The sequence below is a fragment of the Gymnogyps californianus genome, chromosome 2 (assembly GCF_018139145.2).
Source record: "Gymnogyps californianus isolate 813 chromosome 2, ASM1813914v2, whole genome shotgun sequence".
Classification (NCBI taxonomy): domain Eukaryota; kingdom Metazoa; phylum Chordata; class Aves; order Accipitriformes; family Cathartidae; genus Gymnogyps; species Gymnogyps californianus.
The window spans coordinates 167,293,779-167,310,457 of NC_059472.1; the positions used below are offsets into that span (position 1 = coordinate 167,293,779).

The 16,679-nt window shown below is 65.2% G+C and overlaps 1 protein-coding gene across 1 annotated transcript; it reads right to left on the bottom strand.

Moving 5' to 3' along the window:
• Nucleotides 1-1,037: 1,037 nt before the first annotated feature.
• CSPG5 (chondroitin sulfate proteoglycan 5) lies at nt 1,038-8,956 on the bottom strand. Its single transcript, XM_050890957.1, is given in 6 exon segments — nt 1,038-1,541; nt 3,561-3,633; nt 4,799-4,987; nt 5,758-6,814; nt 6,817-7,062; nt 8,887-8,956. Coding segments are annotated over 6 exon segments (1,797 nt in total). The 3' UTR covers nt 1,038-1,379.
• Nucleotides 8,957-16,679: the final 7,723 nt, after the last annotated feature.

Genomic DNA, 16,679 nt, shown 5'->3' on the forward strand with positions numbered 1-16,679 from the left:
AAGCCCCGACGGTGCCGGTCAGCTGCTCGCTCCGCTTCGCGTGACCCCGGGATCGTCTGCCAGCTCCCACTGCCACCCCTCATTTTTTAATCTCCCCGAGTGAGCTGAGAATTAATTATTTAGCAGCTCACGGAAAGCATTGGGAACATCTAAAACATGCTGAGCTGCGGCTTTAGCTCCTACCTGCCCCGGGGAGATCGCCGGCTGCATCCCTAACGCGCAGCACGCTTAATATTGTATGTTGATTAATTGCTTCATTTCCTCTCTACCAAGGAGCCATGAGTTTTGGCTCGTGGGTGAATCCGTCTCTGGAAGAAATCGGCTCCTGTGGGAAGCGAGACGGAGCCGCGGCTGGAGGGGAGGGCGGTGGGAATGCTGGGGTTTCCTGGGGAGAGACACCCCCTCCCTCCCCGCTTGGTCCCAGGGCAGGGTGATGGCAATCGGGGGGTGCTGCTTCTGATTTACACCGGCAGAAGCCGGGCCAACGTTGCCAAAGATGCCAGGGCGGCGGTGCCGGTTTCTTCCCTGAGCGGATGGAAACCCCCGGTGACGACCCTGGGCTGTTTCGGCTACAGAGCCCAAAATCCCACTGACATCCTGGGCAGCTCCATCGAAGGGAGGCTGTTTGGGCAGGAGGTGGCCGGGAGCACGCTGTCGGTGACAGCTACACCCCCTGCGCACCCATGCCTTGGGGACCCCATGATGGGGACAGGGATGGAGCAAACCCTGTGAGCAAGGTGCAGCCCAGGCACCTCTGCCAAACATCCTGGCTTGTCCCATCTGCACCCAAGCGTGTCTGGGATGGCAGCACCCCGCAGGGTCCCCGCTCCGGGGGGACGCGTTGCACCCCTGGCTTGGCAAAGCCGGGGAGGGCAGGGAGCGGGGACCGGGCACCCGCCACCCCCCCTGGGTGATGCTCAGATGGGACCCGGGGGAGCAGGGACTGAACCTGCTGTGTCTGTGTCAGGAGATCGCAGGCACCGGCAAGAGGCTTAACTTTAAAAAAAAAAAAAGTTTTATTTCAAGATCTTCCTTTTTTTTGTTGTTGTTTTTACTTGTATTTCAAAAAAAGTGGGGTAAAAGTACAAAAAAAGTCAGTTGCGGAACGGCAAAGGTTTAGAAATCACAGCGCTGAACTAACCCAAGCGATAGACACGGAGCACAAACCAAACACCCCCACGACACGATGCGGCCGAAGACCATTTACAGCCTTTGGCTTTGTATTATTATTAATTAATTTTTGTTTTCCTCTGTACAAAACACACCAAAGCATGCCACGGAGCGGGAAAAAGAGATACCAGACGGGGAGGAGACAGGAGATTTGTACAGCAGGGGATGGGAGGGCTGGCTCCCGCTCTCGCCTCCTCCTCCTCCCCTGCTCACGTCAGGTTGTTCTGCAGACAGTTGAGCTCGCCGCCGTCCTGCTCCCCTTTGCCGCCGTCGTGCTTGGGCGACGTCGAGTTGTGGATGTTAAATGGCTCCTCGTCCTTCAGGCAGGATTTCAGGGAGTCCTGCAGCTTGTGGGGAGCGCTGGGGTCATCCTGCCAGGAGAGATTTGGGGAGGGGGGGGGGGTGTCAGGAGATGGGGGTGGGACACCGTTGCAATGGGGGGGGTGATCCAGAGTGGGGACCGGGTGAAGGCACCAACATCCCCGCCGGCAACCGAGCATCCTGACCGGGGCTCTGCCTCCTCACAGGCAGCCCCCTGGCAGCAGGCAGGGCTGCCCGAAGGTGAATACAAATGTCATCCCCCCCCAGCGCACATCTCAGCGTGGGGGGATCGTGGAGCTCACAGCATGGGGGGAGCCGGCGGGGGAGAGGGTCCGACTCGCCTACGGTGACTTGCTGCCGTTCCCCGCCACGGGTTCCCCACCTTGGGGTGCCTCCAGCACCCAAAGCCGCTCGCCAACAGCACCCAAGAGCCACGCTGGCCACGGGAGCCGTCCCCCTGCCACCCCTCCAGCTGCCCCCGCTGTCCCCCCACCACCCCGTGTCTCTTCCCATTTCCAGCCCGGCTCGTCTCATCGTCCCCGTGGCAATTAGCAACTCCCCGAGCGGCGCTTGGCAGGAGGCCCGAGGGGTTGGATTTATTGCGGTTCGTTAGCGTACAGCTGACCCCGCCGTGCCGCTGGCCGGATCTGCCGGCGGCAAAGCCGGGGACGCCTCTTCCCGACGTCCCCCCACGGCTGCCGGGAGCATCTTCCCCCTGGGGCTGGGCTGCGCCCCGAGTTCTTCCCGCATCCATGGGGAGAGCGGCCTCCCTGGCACCGGGGCCAAGCTCCGGCTGCGCTGGGTAACGTCTGTGCCTGGACGGTCCCGGCATCGCCGTCGGTGCTGGCAGCGCAGGATGAGCCCTGGCATAGGGGGGCTGCGAGGGCGGGATGGGCTGTGGCGGTGAGGCACCCACCGGCATCGTAGCGGTTATGGTGCTCCCGGTGCCACACGGCGAGCAGCGGAAGGATGGAGACACCCAAGGGCCGGTGTCGCACAGCCGTGCTCATACGAGGATGGGAAACCTCCATCTTCTGGACAGTGACCCTATGAGCGATTCCCAGCTGGTCCGGGGCCATGCCATTGACTTCACGGCAAACCCCATGGGATGGGCACCGCTGCCGGGGCACCGAGCTCCTCGCCTGGCGGAGGGGCTGCACCGCATGTCCCCAAAAACCCCTTTCCCAGGGGTGTTGACCCCATTGTCCCCTCCACATCCTCGGTACACCGCGTCCCGGGCACCGCACTGCCAGGGAGCGGCATGGAATCCATCCCAAGATTCATCCTCTCCGCAGTGGGGAGCGAGCCGTCTCCGGGAGCCTCCTGCCAGGGTGGCCGGGCCGAGCGGCGGCAGACGCTACGGCTGCTAAAGGTGGTCGAAAGACGGGGAAAACCGGCTCTGGGCTAAGGCAAAGGCTAGAGGGACCTACGCTCCTCCTCCGGCTCGCGCTCGGCAAAGCCCTTCGCTTCTCTCTGTTTCGATTCGAAAGACAGGAGGTTGGAAGGGCAGCCCTGGGGGGACGCAGGCGGCCGTATCCTGACCATGCCAGCAGCGTCCCGGAGTGTTTCATCCTCCAGCATCGCCCGCCGCTGCCGGCCATCGTCCGCCGGTCCTACCCCAGTGATGCCACAGCCGGGGAGCATCGTCTGCCGGAACCACATCGCACCGGCTGTCCCCTCCCCAAAAATGCCAGCAGAGCCGCCCCTGCCACCCGCACACGGAGCCAAAGCCACCGGGCAACTCTGGATGGTGGTTCCCCGGGGAGCCACGCAGGCAGGAGGGGACAGGGCAGGGGGACAGCAGGGTGACACCGACCCCCTGCCTGGCCCGGGTCCGGTTTGGGTGGTCAGGGCAGGATGCGGCACGGCAGGACCCGACAGCGAGGGGACGGAGCGGTGGCCATGGCGGGATGGGGACAGGAGGCTGCAGAGGGACCTGGCGGTGACGCCGTCCCCCAGGCAGTGCGGCACCACAGGTGGGGGGGACAGACGAGACATTACCGGACAGAGGGACAAGGGTAGGACAGCAAGCGGGAGGGCGGGGGGACCGTGCTGCGAAGCCTCCTTACGTTTGGGTGGGAGCCCTCGGCGATGGTGGAGAGGGAGAAGTTGTCGTTGTGCAGCTCGGACGGGGTGCGGTATCTGCCGGGGGGAGAGGAGAGCGTGGCGGTGAGACCGGGGACGCCGCCGAGCACCCCCCGCACCCCTGGCTGCGTTTCAGGGTGAACCCGGTGTTGGGGGGGTAAATGCTCCCAGCGCTGGAGGTCTGGGGGGGCTAAATGTCCCCAGGGATGGAGGTTTGGGGCTAAATACCCCCAGATTTGGGGACTGGGGGCTAAATGCCCCCAGCTATGGAGATTTGGGGGTAAATGACCCCAGTTCTGGGGGTTTGGGGCTAAATGTCCCCAGGGATGGAGGTTTGGGGCTAAATGCCCCAGATCTGGCGGCTTGGGGGGCTAAGTGCCCCCAGATCTTGAATTTGTGGGCTAAATGTCCCCAGCTCTGGGGATCTGGGGCTGAATTCCCCCAGATCAGGGGCTTGGGGGGCTGTGTCCCCAGGGATGGAGATCTGGGGGTAAATGACCCCAGCTCTGGCATTTGGGGGAGTTAAATGCCCCCAGATCTGGGAGTTTGGGCGGCTAAATACCCCCAGCTCTGGGAAGGTGCAGGCAGGCGCAGGCAGGGGAGCGGTGAGGGCAGCCCAGGACAGGCAGGAGCCGCAGGCTCTCAGGGCCTGAGAGGGAGACCCATGGGCTGGCACGGAGCTTCGCTGCTAATTACACTTGGCGCTTCCAAACGCTAATTAACAGCTCATTAGGGACCCAGGCTGGGCGGGCTTTCTCCTCCCCGGCTCCAGGGAGGTGGGCAGCAAGTGCTGGGGCGGGGGGTGACCCCAACCTTTGCCCATGCCAGCCCTGTCACCCCCCAGCCCTGTCCCCAGGGACACAGTGGGGACCATCTCCGGTGGCCCCTGGGCAACGTGGCAAGCCCAGCCGTGGCCCCAGCTCCCAGTGCAGCAGATTAACTGGTGCCAGTCAGGAGCAGCTTTAAAGGATTAACCGTGGAGCAGGAGCCACAAGCCACATCCCCGCAGGGCACCTGCCTCCGGGAGCTTTCCCACCCACCGTCACCTTGTCCCCATCGGCACAGGGGGTCCCGATGACACCGCGCGGGGACGGGACCGCATCCAGCCCCGGTGCCACCGCTGGGAGCTGAGACCACCCAAACCGCTGCGGCTATCAGGGTGCCACCCCGGAGCGGTTGGGGACAGTTTCAGGGGTGCCAGCCCTGTCCCGATGCCACTCACTTGGTCTTGCGCAGTTTGCTGTTCTCCGTCTTGAGCAGGTAGAGCTTCTTGGCGAAGAAGACGGTGAGCATGAAGAGCAGCAGCACCACGAGGGCGGCCGAGCCCACGGCCACGCACATCACTTGGAAGTCGGTGACGATGGCCTCGCAGCGCGTGCCCTTGTGCCACGTGTAGTCCTGCGTGTTGCACCTGCAAGGGGAGGCGGTTAGGGACCCCCACCCCAAAAACGTGTCCCCGTCCCATGAAGCATCCTCGGGGGACACAGGCTGTAATCAGGGAGGTCACGGCGGGTGAGATTAATGGGTCACTGAGAGTGGTGACCCCCCCAAACATTGGGGCCAAGCGAGATGGGTGACAGTGGGGGACACTGGGAGTGGGGTCGGGGTCCCCCCCAGGTGATGCTCGTCCCTGCACCCCACACTCACGGCTCACGGCCCCGCTCAGCCCCGGCGGCAGTGGGGAGCGAGGTGGCCGTCGGGGACGGGGAGGGGGGACAGCCCCGTCACGCCACACATCCACATCCCCCCATGCAGGCGGGCTCGGCGCCAGCCGCACGACACGTGCTGAGCCGTACGGCACAGCCGGCATCGGCCCTCCCCGGGCGCAATCTGCCGGGGCCGATTAGCGCGGCGGCCCCGGAGCCTTGGCTGCACGGCCCTGACCTAATTCCTGCCCAGCCGCCGCTCGGGAGGCAGGGAAAGCCCCTCTGTGTCCCGGCGGGATGGGGCTGCGGGGGGCGAAGGGATCTGGATGGGGTAGAGGGGATGGAGAGCCCGGGAATGGGGTGCACAGGGATGGGGTGCACGGGGATGGAGAGCCCAGGGATGGGATGCATGGAGATGGAGAGGCTGGGAATGGGGGACGTGGAGATGGAGAGCCTAGGGATGGGGTGCAGGGGGATGGAGGGCCCCCACATGCGCCCCCATCTCCCCACGGGACCTGGGGTCCCCGGCCCTTACCGGCAGAAGGCCCCGTGGCTCTCCACCAGGTAGCACTGGCCGCCGTTGTGGCAGTAGCTGGGGACGAGGTCGCAGACGGAGCGGCAGGAGCTGTTGTGCCGCACGTAACCGCTCCGGCACTCAGTGCCGTTCTCCGGCTGGCCCCGCTCCCCCGGCCGCGGCCACGCCGTGGGGCTGCCTCCCGCGACGCCGGAGGGCTGCGGCGGGGCCACGGCACGGCGGCCGGTGGGTTGGGGGTCCCGCGGCGCTGGCTTGGCACCGGGCACGGCCGAGGCGGGCGGCCGGTAGCCGTTCTCGTCCTCCAGCCCCCCGTCTTCCTCCTCCTCCTCTTCCTCCTCATCCTCCTCCAGCTCGTCCTCCTCGTCCCCGTCGGCATAGAAGGAGGTGGTGGGGTAGAAATCGGCTTCGTCGAAGGGCGTGAAGTCGTCGTAGAGCTCGTGGAGGGCCCACGGCGTGGCCACCCCCTCCGGCTCCCGCTGCCGCGCCGAGCCGGCCGCCCCCCGGCCACCCCCGGGGAAGCCCCCCAGTCCCTCGCCCCCCTCAAACAGGTCATAGTAGTCAACGTCGATGATCTCTGAGGCCGTCCGGTCAGCCGGCGGCTCGGCCGGGCCCGGGGCAGCGGTGACGGGCTCCTCCACCTCCAGCCAGGTCAGATCCGTCCGGCCACGAGCCCCCTGTGCCGGGGCCGGGCTGGATGTGGCCACCCAGAGCTCCGGGGGACGCCCCAAGTCCCCCGCGGTGCCTGGCACGGGGCTGGGGTCACCCAGCACGGGGGTCCGCGGCGCGGCCGAGCCCCCGGCCACCAGCAGCAAGTCGGATTTGTCCGAGTCGGTGGCGAGCTGCGGGCCAGGGGGGCTCGGCGGGGCGGCCGTGAGCCCCCCAAAAACCCCCGGGCTGGGCAGGGAGGCTCGTGTGGGCCGCTCGCCGCTCCCCGGCTCCTCGGGGCTGCCGAGTGCCACCGCCACCGTCCCCCCGTCACCGGGCCAGGTCACAGCCGCCTGGCCATCCTCCGCCGAGCCGGCTTTGGGGGGCAGAGCGCTGGCATCGCCCTCCCCGCGCACCCCGTGCACCCCTCCGGCATCGCCGCCGGGTCCGTGGTGGTGGCCGTGCCCCCCCTGGGGGGCTCTAGGTGGGGTCCTGCCGGGGGCTCGCCATCCGCCATGGCCCCCCCGGGGCTGGTGCCATTGCTGGGCCCCCCCGGGGGGTCTCTGCTCGCCGGGTCCCACTGCGGGGGGCTGCTCTCCAGGGAGCCCTCCCAGTCTCTCCCCTTGGCCTCGGTGGTGTTTTGGGGGGGCCACTCGGATGCTGGAGGGGGACAAGGAGAGAAAGACGTGTCAGAGGTGCCCCCCGCACCCCAGGGAGGCTGCGGTGGCCTGGGGGGGTCCCAGTGGGTCCCCGCCTGCTTGACCTTGTGCCTACCAGCACCATGACAAGCCATTTGGGGGGGGGGGGGCTGCACCCTGAGTCTTTTACAGCCTCTCCCGGGGACTGAAGAGGCAAACCCCACAGCAGCCCCAGGCTCCGTGGGCCCCCCCACACCCATGACAGCCCCAGTCATCACCCCCCAACTCTGCGACCCCCCTCACCGCAACACAGCCCCCCCAAGCCAAGCTGCCCCTGGCCCAGACCCCCCAGCTGCCCTGCAAGGGGATCCAGCCCCCTGCAAAGGGATCCAGCCCCCCTGCAAGGGGATCCAGCCCCTTGTAACAGGATCCTGCCCCCCCCCGCAACGGGATCCAGCCCCTGCAAGGGATCCAGCCCTCCTCTGGTTCCTGGAAGTGTACCCCATACATGCAAGGGGATCCAGCTCCCTGCAGTGGGATCCAGCCCCCCCCAAATAGATCCAGCACCCTCTGCAAGGGGATCCAGCCCTCCTCTGGTTCCTGCATATGCACCCACCACACACAATGGGATCCAGCCCTCCCCACGATGGGATCCAGCCGCCTGCAAGGGGATCCAGCCCCTCCTGCAAGGGGATCCAGCCCTCCTCTGGTTCCTGCAAGTGCACTCCGTACACGCAACCAGATCCAGCCCCCTCTGCAATGGGATCCAGCCCCCTTACAAGGGGATCCAGCCCTCCTCTGGTTCCTGCGTATGCATCCCATATACCCAGCGGGATCCAGCCCTCCCCACAACGGGATCCAGCCTCCTGCAAGGGGATCCAGCCCCTCCTGCCGGGGGATTCAGCCCTCCTTTGGTTCCTACAAGTGCACTCCATACACACAACTGGATCCAGCCTCTGCAAGGGGATCCAGCCTCTGTAACAGGATCCAGCCTCCTTACAAGGGGATCCAGCCCCCTGCAAGGGTACAAGGGGATCCAGGCCCCCCCTGCAAGGGAATCCAGCCCCCTTACAAGGGGATCCAGCCCTCTCTGGTTCCTGCATATGTATCCCATAATCACAAGAGGATCCAGCCCCTGCAAGGGGATTCAGTCCCTCCTCCAAGGGGATCCAGCCCTCCTCTGGCTCCTTGCAGATGCACCCCGTACACACAAGGGGATCCAGTCCCCCCCAAAGGGATCCAGCCCTCCTCAGGCTTCTGCAAATGCACCCCATACATAAAGGGGATCCAGCCCACTGCAACAGGATGAAGCCCCCCCCCCTCCCGGCAAGGGGATCCAGCCCCCGGCAAGGGGATCCAGCCCTCCTCTGGTTCCTGCAGATGCACCCCATACACACAAGGGGATCCAGTCCCCCCCGAAGGGATCCAGCCCCCGGCAAGGGGATGCAGCTCCCTGCAGTGGGATCCAGCCTCCTTACAAGGGGATCTAGCCCCGGCAAGGAGATCCCGCTTCCCCCCCCTCCCCCGGGCGCCTGCAGAGGAATGCAGCCCCTGCCCGGGACCGCGGAGCCCCCCCGCCACCCCCGCTGCCCGCCCGGGGATCCGCTGTGTCGTGTGTCGTGTGTCGTGTGTGTGTCCCCCCCCGGGGATCCGCCCCCCCCCCCCGCCGCCCCCCCGCCCTCCTACAGGTGATCGGCCCTCGCCTGCGGCGGGATCCGGCCCCGGGCGAGGTGGAAGAGGACCCGGGGGGTGTTCGTCCCCCCCCCCTCCCGGTGCAGGATCCGGCCCCATCCCGGGGCGCAGCCCCCCCCCCCCCCCCCCCCAGCCCCATCCCCTCGGTACGTACCGAGGGCGCCGAGCGCCAGCAGCAGGGCCAGGGCCAGGGCGGTGCGGGGCCGGGCAGCCGCGGGGGCCATGGCGGCATGGAGGGACCCAGGGCTCCGCCAGCGGGGCCGGCACCGGCAGCGGCTCCGCCCGCGCCCCGCGCCTCCCGCCGCCGCCGCCGCCGCCGCCGCTCCGCTCCGAGGCGGGGGGGGGGGGGGGGGGGGGGGGGGGGGGGGGGGGGGCCGGGCCGGGCCGGGCCGGGCCGGGCTGGGGGCGGGCGGGAGCCACCGGCTCCGCCCGCGGGACTGGGGACGCCGCCGGCAGCACCGGGACACGGCAATGGGACCCCCCTCCTTCCCTCCCGCCCTCGGCATCCCCGGGAGGCCCCGGGGGACACCCCGCACCCCCGGACAGCATCAGGGGACCCATCCCGGTATCCCCCAGCACCGGCATCCTTCGCTGATTCCCCCTCCCACCGCCCCCAAACTGCTCCTGCGTGGGGGGGGGGGCATCCCTGCACCGGGACCCCCCTCCAGCACCGGGATCTCTCGCTGCCCCCCCCCTCAAACTGCTCCTGCACAGGGGTCATCCTTGCACCAGGATCCCGCTGCACCGCCCTCCTCCAGCAACAGCATTCCTCATTGACCCCCCCAAATCTGCTGCTGCATGGGGCGGGGGGTATCCCTTCACCAGCACTGGGACCTCCCCTGCACCCCCCCCGCACTGGCATCCCTCACTGACAACCCCCCCCAAACTGCTCCTGCATGGGGGTCATCCCTGCACCGGGATCCCCCTGCACCCCCCCACCACCAGCATCCCTCACTGACACCCCCCCCAAACTGCTCCTGCATGGGGGTCATCCCTGCACCGGGACCCCCCTGCACCCCCCCACCACCAGCATCCCTCACTGACACCCCCCCCCAAACTGCTCCTGCATGGGGGTCATCCCTGCACCGGGACCCCCCTGCACCCCCCCAGCACTGCCATCCCTTGTTGACCCCCTCAAAACTGCTCCTACATGGGGGGCATCCCTGCACCAACATCAGGACATCCCCCTGCAACCCCCCCCCAGCACCGGGACCTCTCGCTGAGCCCCCCTAAAACTGCTCATGCATGGGGGGGCACCCCTGTACTGGGACACCCCACCCTCCCGCCCCCCAGCATCAGGATTCCTCATTGACCCTCACCCAAACTGCTCCCCCTGCACCCCCACCAGCACCAGGATCCCTCGCTGACCCCCCCCCAAAACTGCTTCTGCATGGGGGGGCCATCCCTGCACCAGCACTGGGACACCCCCCCAGCATCCTCAACTGGTGCGAGGGGACCCCCACCCTGCACCCCTGAGCCCCCCACTCATGCACAGCCCTGGGTGGGCTGGTAGCACCCCCCAGCAGCAGCGAGGTGAGGGCAGAGCACCAAAGTCCCGGGGTGAAGCCATCGCCGCGGGGTCACCGCGGGGCTGTGGCACAGGGCAGGGGGCTGCGGCCACTCGGACCCCCCCAGGCAAAGGCCCCGGTGTCAGGTCAGACCCTCCTCCTCCCCCGAGTGGGCACCCCACGGCCACGGCGCCGCTTCCCAGTGCCAAACTGGTCCAGATGCCACCGGGTGCCACCATGGCCTCCATCACCCGTGACCTGTCCATGTGGGCACCGAGCTTTCTCCGACAGGCTGGGGGTGCGGGCAGGGGTTGCAGGCAGGGGGTGCGGCAGGGGGTGCGGGCAGGGGGCTGCTCCAGGCCGTGGCCCAGTGCGAGGCAGGGAGGCCGAGACGACACAGCAGCTGGATCGAGCAGGGGAAGAGCTGGGAGAGGAGAAGCCACGCAGACGTGACTGGCCTAGCAATGGGACCAGGGTGAGCCCAGAGGGGCCGCGGGCAGGCAGCGGGCAGGCAGGGGCAGGCAGCAGGCAGGCAGCAGGCAGGCAGCAGGCAGGAGCCCTGCGGCATGCACGCCAGGGCAGAGCCGAGCACACAAGCAGGCACCGGGGAGCCAGGCATGCGCATGGCTGTGGGTGCATGCGTGGGTGTGCATGGGCAAGGAGGGACCCCCCGGGACCCCCAGGGACCCCCCCGGCCTCGGGCTCTGCCTTCGCACTGCCTGAAACCACGCAGGGTGGGGAGAGAGCCAGGGCAGCACCCAAACCCTGCGGGTGCCACTGCCAACCCAGGGGACACGCAGCCCATCGCTGCCCTGAATCCCACCTCTGCAGGGGATGTCGTGGCTGTGTTGGGGACAACCACGTATGTGGGGACACCCCGAGCTGCACCCGGAGGGGCTCAGCCCAGACCTGTGCATGGGACAGGGGCTGCACCTTTGCTGTCCCCTGCCCCCTGCACCGCTTGCCCTGCAGCCACCTCGTCCTCCCGGGGCCGGCGCGAGCTCCCGGCTGGCCGAGGCTTTCCAAGGTCACTGCGTGTCCTCCTCCGCCCGTGAAGCAGGAACATGCCGGCCATGGCTGCTCCCGCATCGCACACCGGGGAAGGATGTTCAGGGCAGGGCCGGGGGTCCTGGGGAGCAGCGGGTGCTCCCGAAGGAGCCCCTTTTGGTGCCCCTCAGCCCCTGCGTGGGACCCACATCAGCTCAGCCGCAAACACCCCCCCCCCCATCCACCGTGCACCCCTCGCCCATGCCACCCCATCCCACACAGAGGGGCAGCCGTGGGTCGCGTGCGCAGGGGGTGCTGCAGGGACTGGGAGAGCTGGGCTGCGGGGGGACGGCGGGGCTGGGGGTCCCCTCTCCCCTCCAGCAGCCGCCGCGCCTGGCCGAGCTCCCCGCGCCGGGAACAAGCCCCGCTCTGTCCCCGCTCAAAGGGGGATTGAAGGGGCTGCACCTGCTTAATATTCCCCGCGCTTCCGCCCCTGGATGCGTTTCCAAGGGGACCGGCCGAGGGGCCGCCGGGATGGATGGGGGGGACATGGCCACGACAACCGGGGAAAAGGGTCAGGAAGGGGCACCGGGGTCCCACGCGCTGCCCAGGGCTGGGGTCCCTCCGCCGGGTCCCCGCCATCGCAGCAAGAGGCCGAGGGAAGACGGGTGGGATCCTGGGGATGGGGAGGAAGCCGCACAGGGCAGGGAGATGGAGCCCGGGTAGGGTAGCAGCACCCATCCTGCACCCAAAGCCCTTCCCCAGCACCGGGGCAGGGTGCCGGCACGCGGCAGCGATGGCTCAAGGTGTTTATGCTCAAGTGGTTGGTGCTTGTTAAGCCCACGGAAGCTTCCAGCACCCGCAGTAACTCCTGAGGGCAGGAAGCTTGTGGGGCTGGCAGGGACCCCTGAAGACCACCTGGGCCAACCCCTGCTCAAGCCTGGAGCAGGTTGCCCAGGACCACATCTGGTCGGGTCTTCGACATCTCCGTGGCTGGAGGCTCCACCAGCCCTCGGGGCAGCCCGTGCCGGTGTCCCGGAGCACCAGCTCCTCCTCTCCGGTGGGGTTGTGTGGCTCTGGCCCATGTCACCTCGCAGCCCTGGGGCACCTCGCCCAGGAGCATCCCCCGTCCTGGCCCTGCCGCAGAGGGAACACCCTCCTCCCATGCCTGGGCCACCGGCCGTGGTCACTGGTGTCCCCTCAGGGTATCGACACCCCGAGAGCTGCAACTGCAGCCAGCGTCACCCCAGGGTGCTGAGCACCGCGGAGAGGAGGGACCTTGCCCTGGATCCCATGGATCCATGGGGGATGAGGGGGGGGTGTCAGCACCCCCCACCGCGGCTGGAGGCTGCTCCCCCCCAGTCCCAGGGGACGGTGCCCGTCGCATTTCCCTGCAGACCACCTTTGCATGAGAAGAGCCCCCGCCTCCCCGCACTCCTTTGCCCCCTCCCGGTGCAGGCTCCGCACCCATCCCCATGCCAGCGGCTCCGGATCAGGGCCCCCCCGCAGTGAACCTGGGTGGGCAAGGGGGGGACTGAGGGTCTCGCCACCCTCTGTGGGCAGAGCTCAGCTGCTGCTTCAGGAAGAGGAGGGATGGCGGTCGATGCCATGCACCAGGCAGGGACATCCAGCCGGGGAATGAATTTCAGAGCCTCCCCCTTCCCACACCCCCGGGCCACGCAGCGGGCAAAGCGTGGCAGAGCCTTAATGCATTGGGCTCCATCACTACGCTTAAATTTAGGACCAGACAAGGCAGCAGAGCCCAGCGCAGGTGTCGGAGCCATCTCACAAGCCTGCTTTCACCACATTTTCTACAAACCTGCCTCAGGTTTGTCTTTGTTAGAGGCAGAAGCAGCAGCAGACGGTTGGATGAGGGGCAGCAGGACAGACAGACAGGCAGTGACGGCTCTTCAGTCTCGCAGAAGAAATTGAGCGGCAGCTCTCTCCTCTCGGGCAGAACCGACTGCTGCTGCCAGGCACGTGTTTTCCTGGGGGAGTTACCCGAAATATTTAAGGTGAATTAAAAGACTATGAAATGCAGCCACATCGGCAACCCGTTTTCAGCATTTCCAGAGGAAATCAGTGTGAGTTCTATCTGTCTGTCCATCCTGTGAGCAGGTCACATGCAGCTGGGGAGGGAATCTCACCCCAAATCCCTTCTCTTCTGGTTCAGTGCTGGGAGCTGAGCTTGCTCATGGCTCTTGCCCTGCCTTGGGGTCCCCAAAATCCCACGGGAGGGGCTTGGCTCAGCCCTGCTCTGCTTCACGCTCCCGCCGGCACCCAGCTTTGGCTGCCCGTGCCATGGGGAGCATTCGGCTTAGCCCCGCACCCCGCTCACCCAGCTGGCAGCTCCCAGACCACACCAGCAGCCGTGGGGCAGCCCCACACTGGCACCTTCCTCCCCCGGCCCCGGCCCTGAGAGCAGCTGGGGGTCGATGTGCTCCGGCACCCGCCGGGGTGCAGGTGACAAGCTGGATTACGATCAGGGACCCCAAGGGGACAGACAGAGGCTGGAGGGAGGCACAGACTGGGCTCCTGACCCTCACCTTCATGGGATCCTTCCCATCAGCCGAGCACGGGGGAATCGCCTCCTCCCCGTGCTTGTATGACGATGTCCCCACTGACCAGGACCCACACCGGGCTGCATCCAGACCCCCGGGATAATGGGGGGGTCAATGGAGGGTGCAGGACGGGCTGTGGCTGGTATTTTTCCACCAGCTTTTGTTTCCCCCCATTGTCTCTCCTGGGCTGCCTGCTTGACATCCTCTCTCCTCATCCAGGTACTGGAGATGCTCAAACCACCCTTTTCCCAATTTTTTTTAATTAACAAGTATTGAAAAGGTGCAAACAAATCACGACCTCAGAAAATGCTGAATTCAACAGACCGGGTTGAAGTCGGTGTTTTCTGTCCCGGCTCGGGCACCGCTCGCCTCGCACGTGAGCTCTTCCCTCTCAAAGCATCCTCAATGGCGAGTCTGAGCCCAGGGTCAAGCACACTCAGCCAGGCAGTGTTTTAGCAGGCTAAGTCGACAGCTTTGCCCTCGACTGGGGCCGGCACCACACGGGGCATGGCTCCGAGGCGACGAGCCCCGATGCGATGCCGACAGCTGGAGGAAGCTGCCGCCTGCTTCAGCTGCGAGACTGAAAATCAACCTTCAGCCTCCACCACGCTCACCCAGGCCCCGCTCCCCCGCTGCCTTCAGCCTCAAATTTCCCCACAAAACCATCCAAACCACGTCTGCGGGGAACAAATTCACCCACCGCCTATCAGTCACACACCAAACTGCTCCCGACACCGAGTTGATCTGAAAATTGCCGCAATTCAAAGTCCTCGAAACAGGAGCTATGTTTAGGATTGCACGAGCAGCTTGGGGAAGGAATGCTGGCAGCACCGGGTTAAGACACACGATCTGCAACCTCTGCATGCCCTGCAGTGCTGGAGCCCTCCAGGCCCTCTCCTACCTCTGGCCAGAGGGATAAGCAAGCTGGCATCTTCCAAAAAACCCTCCCTGGCCTGCACAGGGAGCTGGTGCATTTGGCTCAAGGATTCAGTGTCGCAGAGGCAGAGCCCCAGCGTCCGAGCGGCCACCGGCTCTGCTGGAGGGGCAGAGCCCCCGGCTCGTGCTCCCCCTTGCAGCGGCCGTTTTCGAGCCATGTTCCTCTGCGGCTGCAGAGGGAAAAGGCGGGAGAGGTTTAATACTTGCACGCTACAGCTCCAAGCTGTGAAGACCAAGAAAAAAACCTGAGTAAAACGGCCCGAGCTGCTTTGGGGAGAAGAGCCAGCAGAGAGCTGCGTCTCCAGGACTGAGCATTGCATCCCAAAGACCGAGCATTGCGTCCCAAGGACCGAGCATTGCGTCCCAAGGACCGAGCACTGGCACCCGCCAGTTGTGTTCAACACCTTCTGTGTTTGCGAATGTTCACAGAGTCTGCAAAGGGTGACAAATAAAACTGTCACGGACTGGGGTAAGTCAGCTGCAAGCAACAGCACCTTCGCTACCTCTCCTTCCTAGCTCACGAAACGGGTTTAATACTTGCTATTTTGCAAAGAGGGCACTAAACCCACTTCAGAAATGCTTTTTATCTTCAAGGTTTTGCTTTTGTTACTGCTGGAAACCAGGATGAATCAAAGCAGCTATTTCACAGTTAAGGATAAGGAGTGAAGACACCACTTCACCCAATGGAAAAATGAAGGAAAAAAGCTTGGGAGGGCAGAAGAGCTGAACACACACCTTATCCCTCTCACAACAGGTCATGGGTATTTAATGACCTCCAAGGCTCGGGCTCTGTTTCATCTGGAAGAGGGAAGCCAAAATTATAGCAGCAGAGAGAAGCAGAAATCAGCTCTGCGCTGAGCATCCCTTGAGGGCAGAGCCTGTCTCTGTTTCCATGGGTCTTTTACAATGTCCTGGTCCCCAGCGCTGGGAAGGAACGAGGGATTTCCATGAAATGGATCCTGCAGGGATCCAGTGGCTCTTCCAACAGCAGCACATGGACAAGTGCTCAGTGAGGAGATGTCCCTCAGGGTTCCCAGCGGGACTTGGGCTGAACCTGCGTTGTGGAAGTTGCCAGTTCAGGTCTTTGTCCGCCAGATCACCCGCTGCTCCTGCACGCCAGGCACCGCAGCACCGCTCCTCCCCACGGCTCTCGGTCGGCTCAGCAACGCGGACCCGGGTGGGCAACCTCGGCGCTGGCAGCACGGTGACCACCAGCGTTGCCAAACATCCCAGTGCTAGAAACCTGGGAGCATGCCAGAAAGGCTCCTAGTTTTGACGGACACCAGGTTGTTTTTATCAACACTTCAACTTGGAAAGACAGAAAATGAGGGATTTGGGGGAAGAAAATTCCAAATAATCACCCCTAGGTTTCCCATCGCAGCCTCCAGGCGACAGCCGCTGCCCGAGAGCTCCCAGGGCTGCTGAAAAGGGTCCCTGCACCGTGACCCCCGGCAGCGGCAGGAGGTTCCAATGAAAGGGGAAATTCCCATGCCAGCAGCACATGCGGCTGGGCGGGAGATGGCGCAGACAAAGAACGACACTGTTCCTAGAGAGCCGGGCAAGGGACTGGCTCCGGCACAGCCAAGCCGTTGGCAGGTCACCCAGATCCACGCTGCCACCGATGGTCTGGAGCACATCGTTTCCTACCGGGATTTGGGGGGCGGGGGGGGAATTAGTCCATGGGATGGGCGCTGGCGTCCGACAATATCCATCGGGGTTATCCCCGGCTGCATTGTACTTGTTGCTATAAAACCTGCCGAGTTTGAAAAGGAGTTTCCAGCCTTGCCAAATCCTTAAAGTTTCTCATGAGAAAGGCACAGGAATTGAAATAACAGCATCAGAGGACAGGCGCACTCGCATACTTGGACACCCCAAACCCTTTAGGTGTCCTAACGTGCATTTTTGGCTTTAAGTCAGCCAGAAAGGAGAAAAAAAAAAAAAAAAAAAAAGGCAGC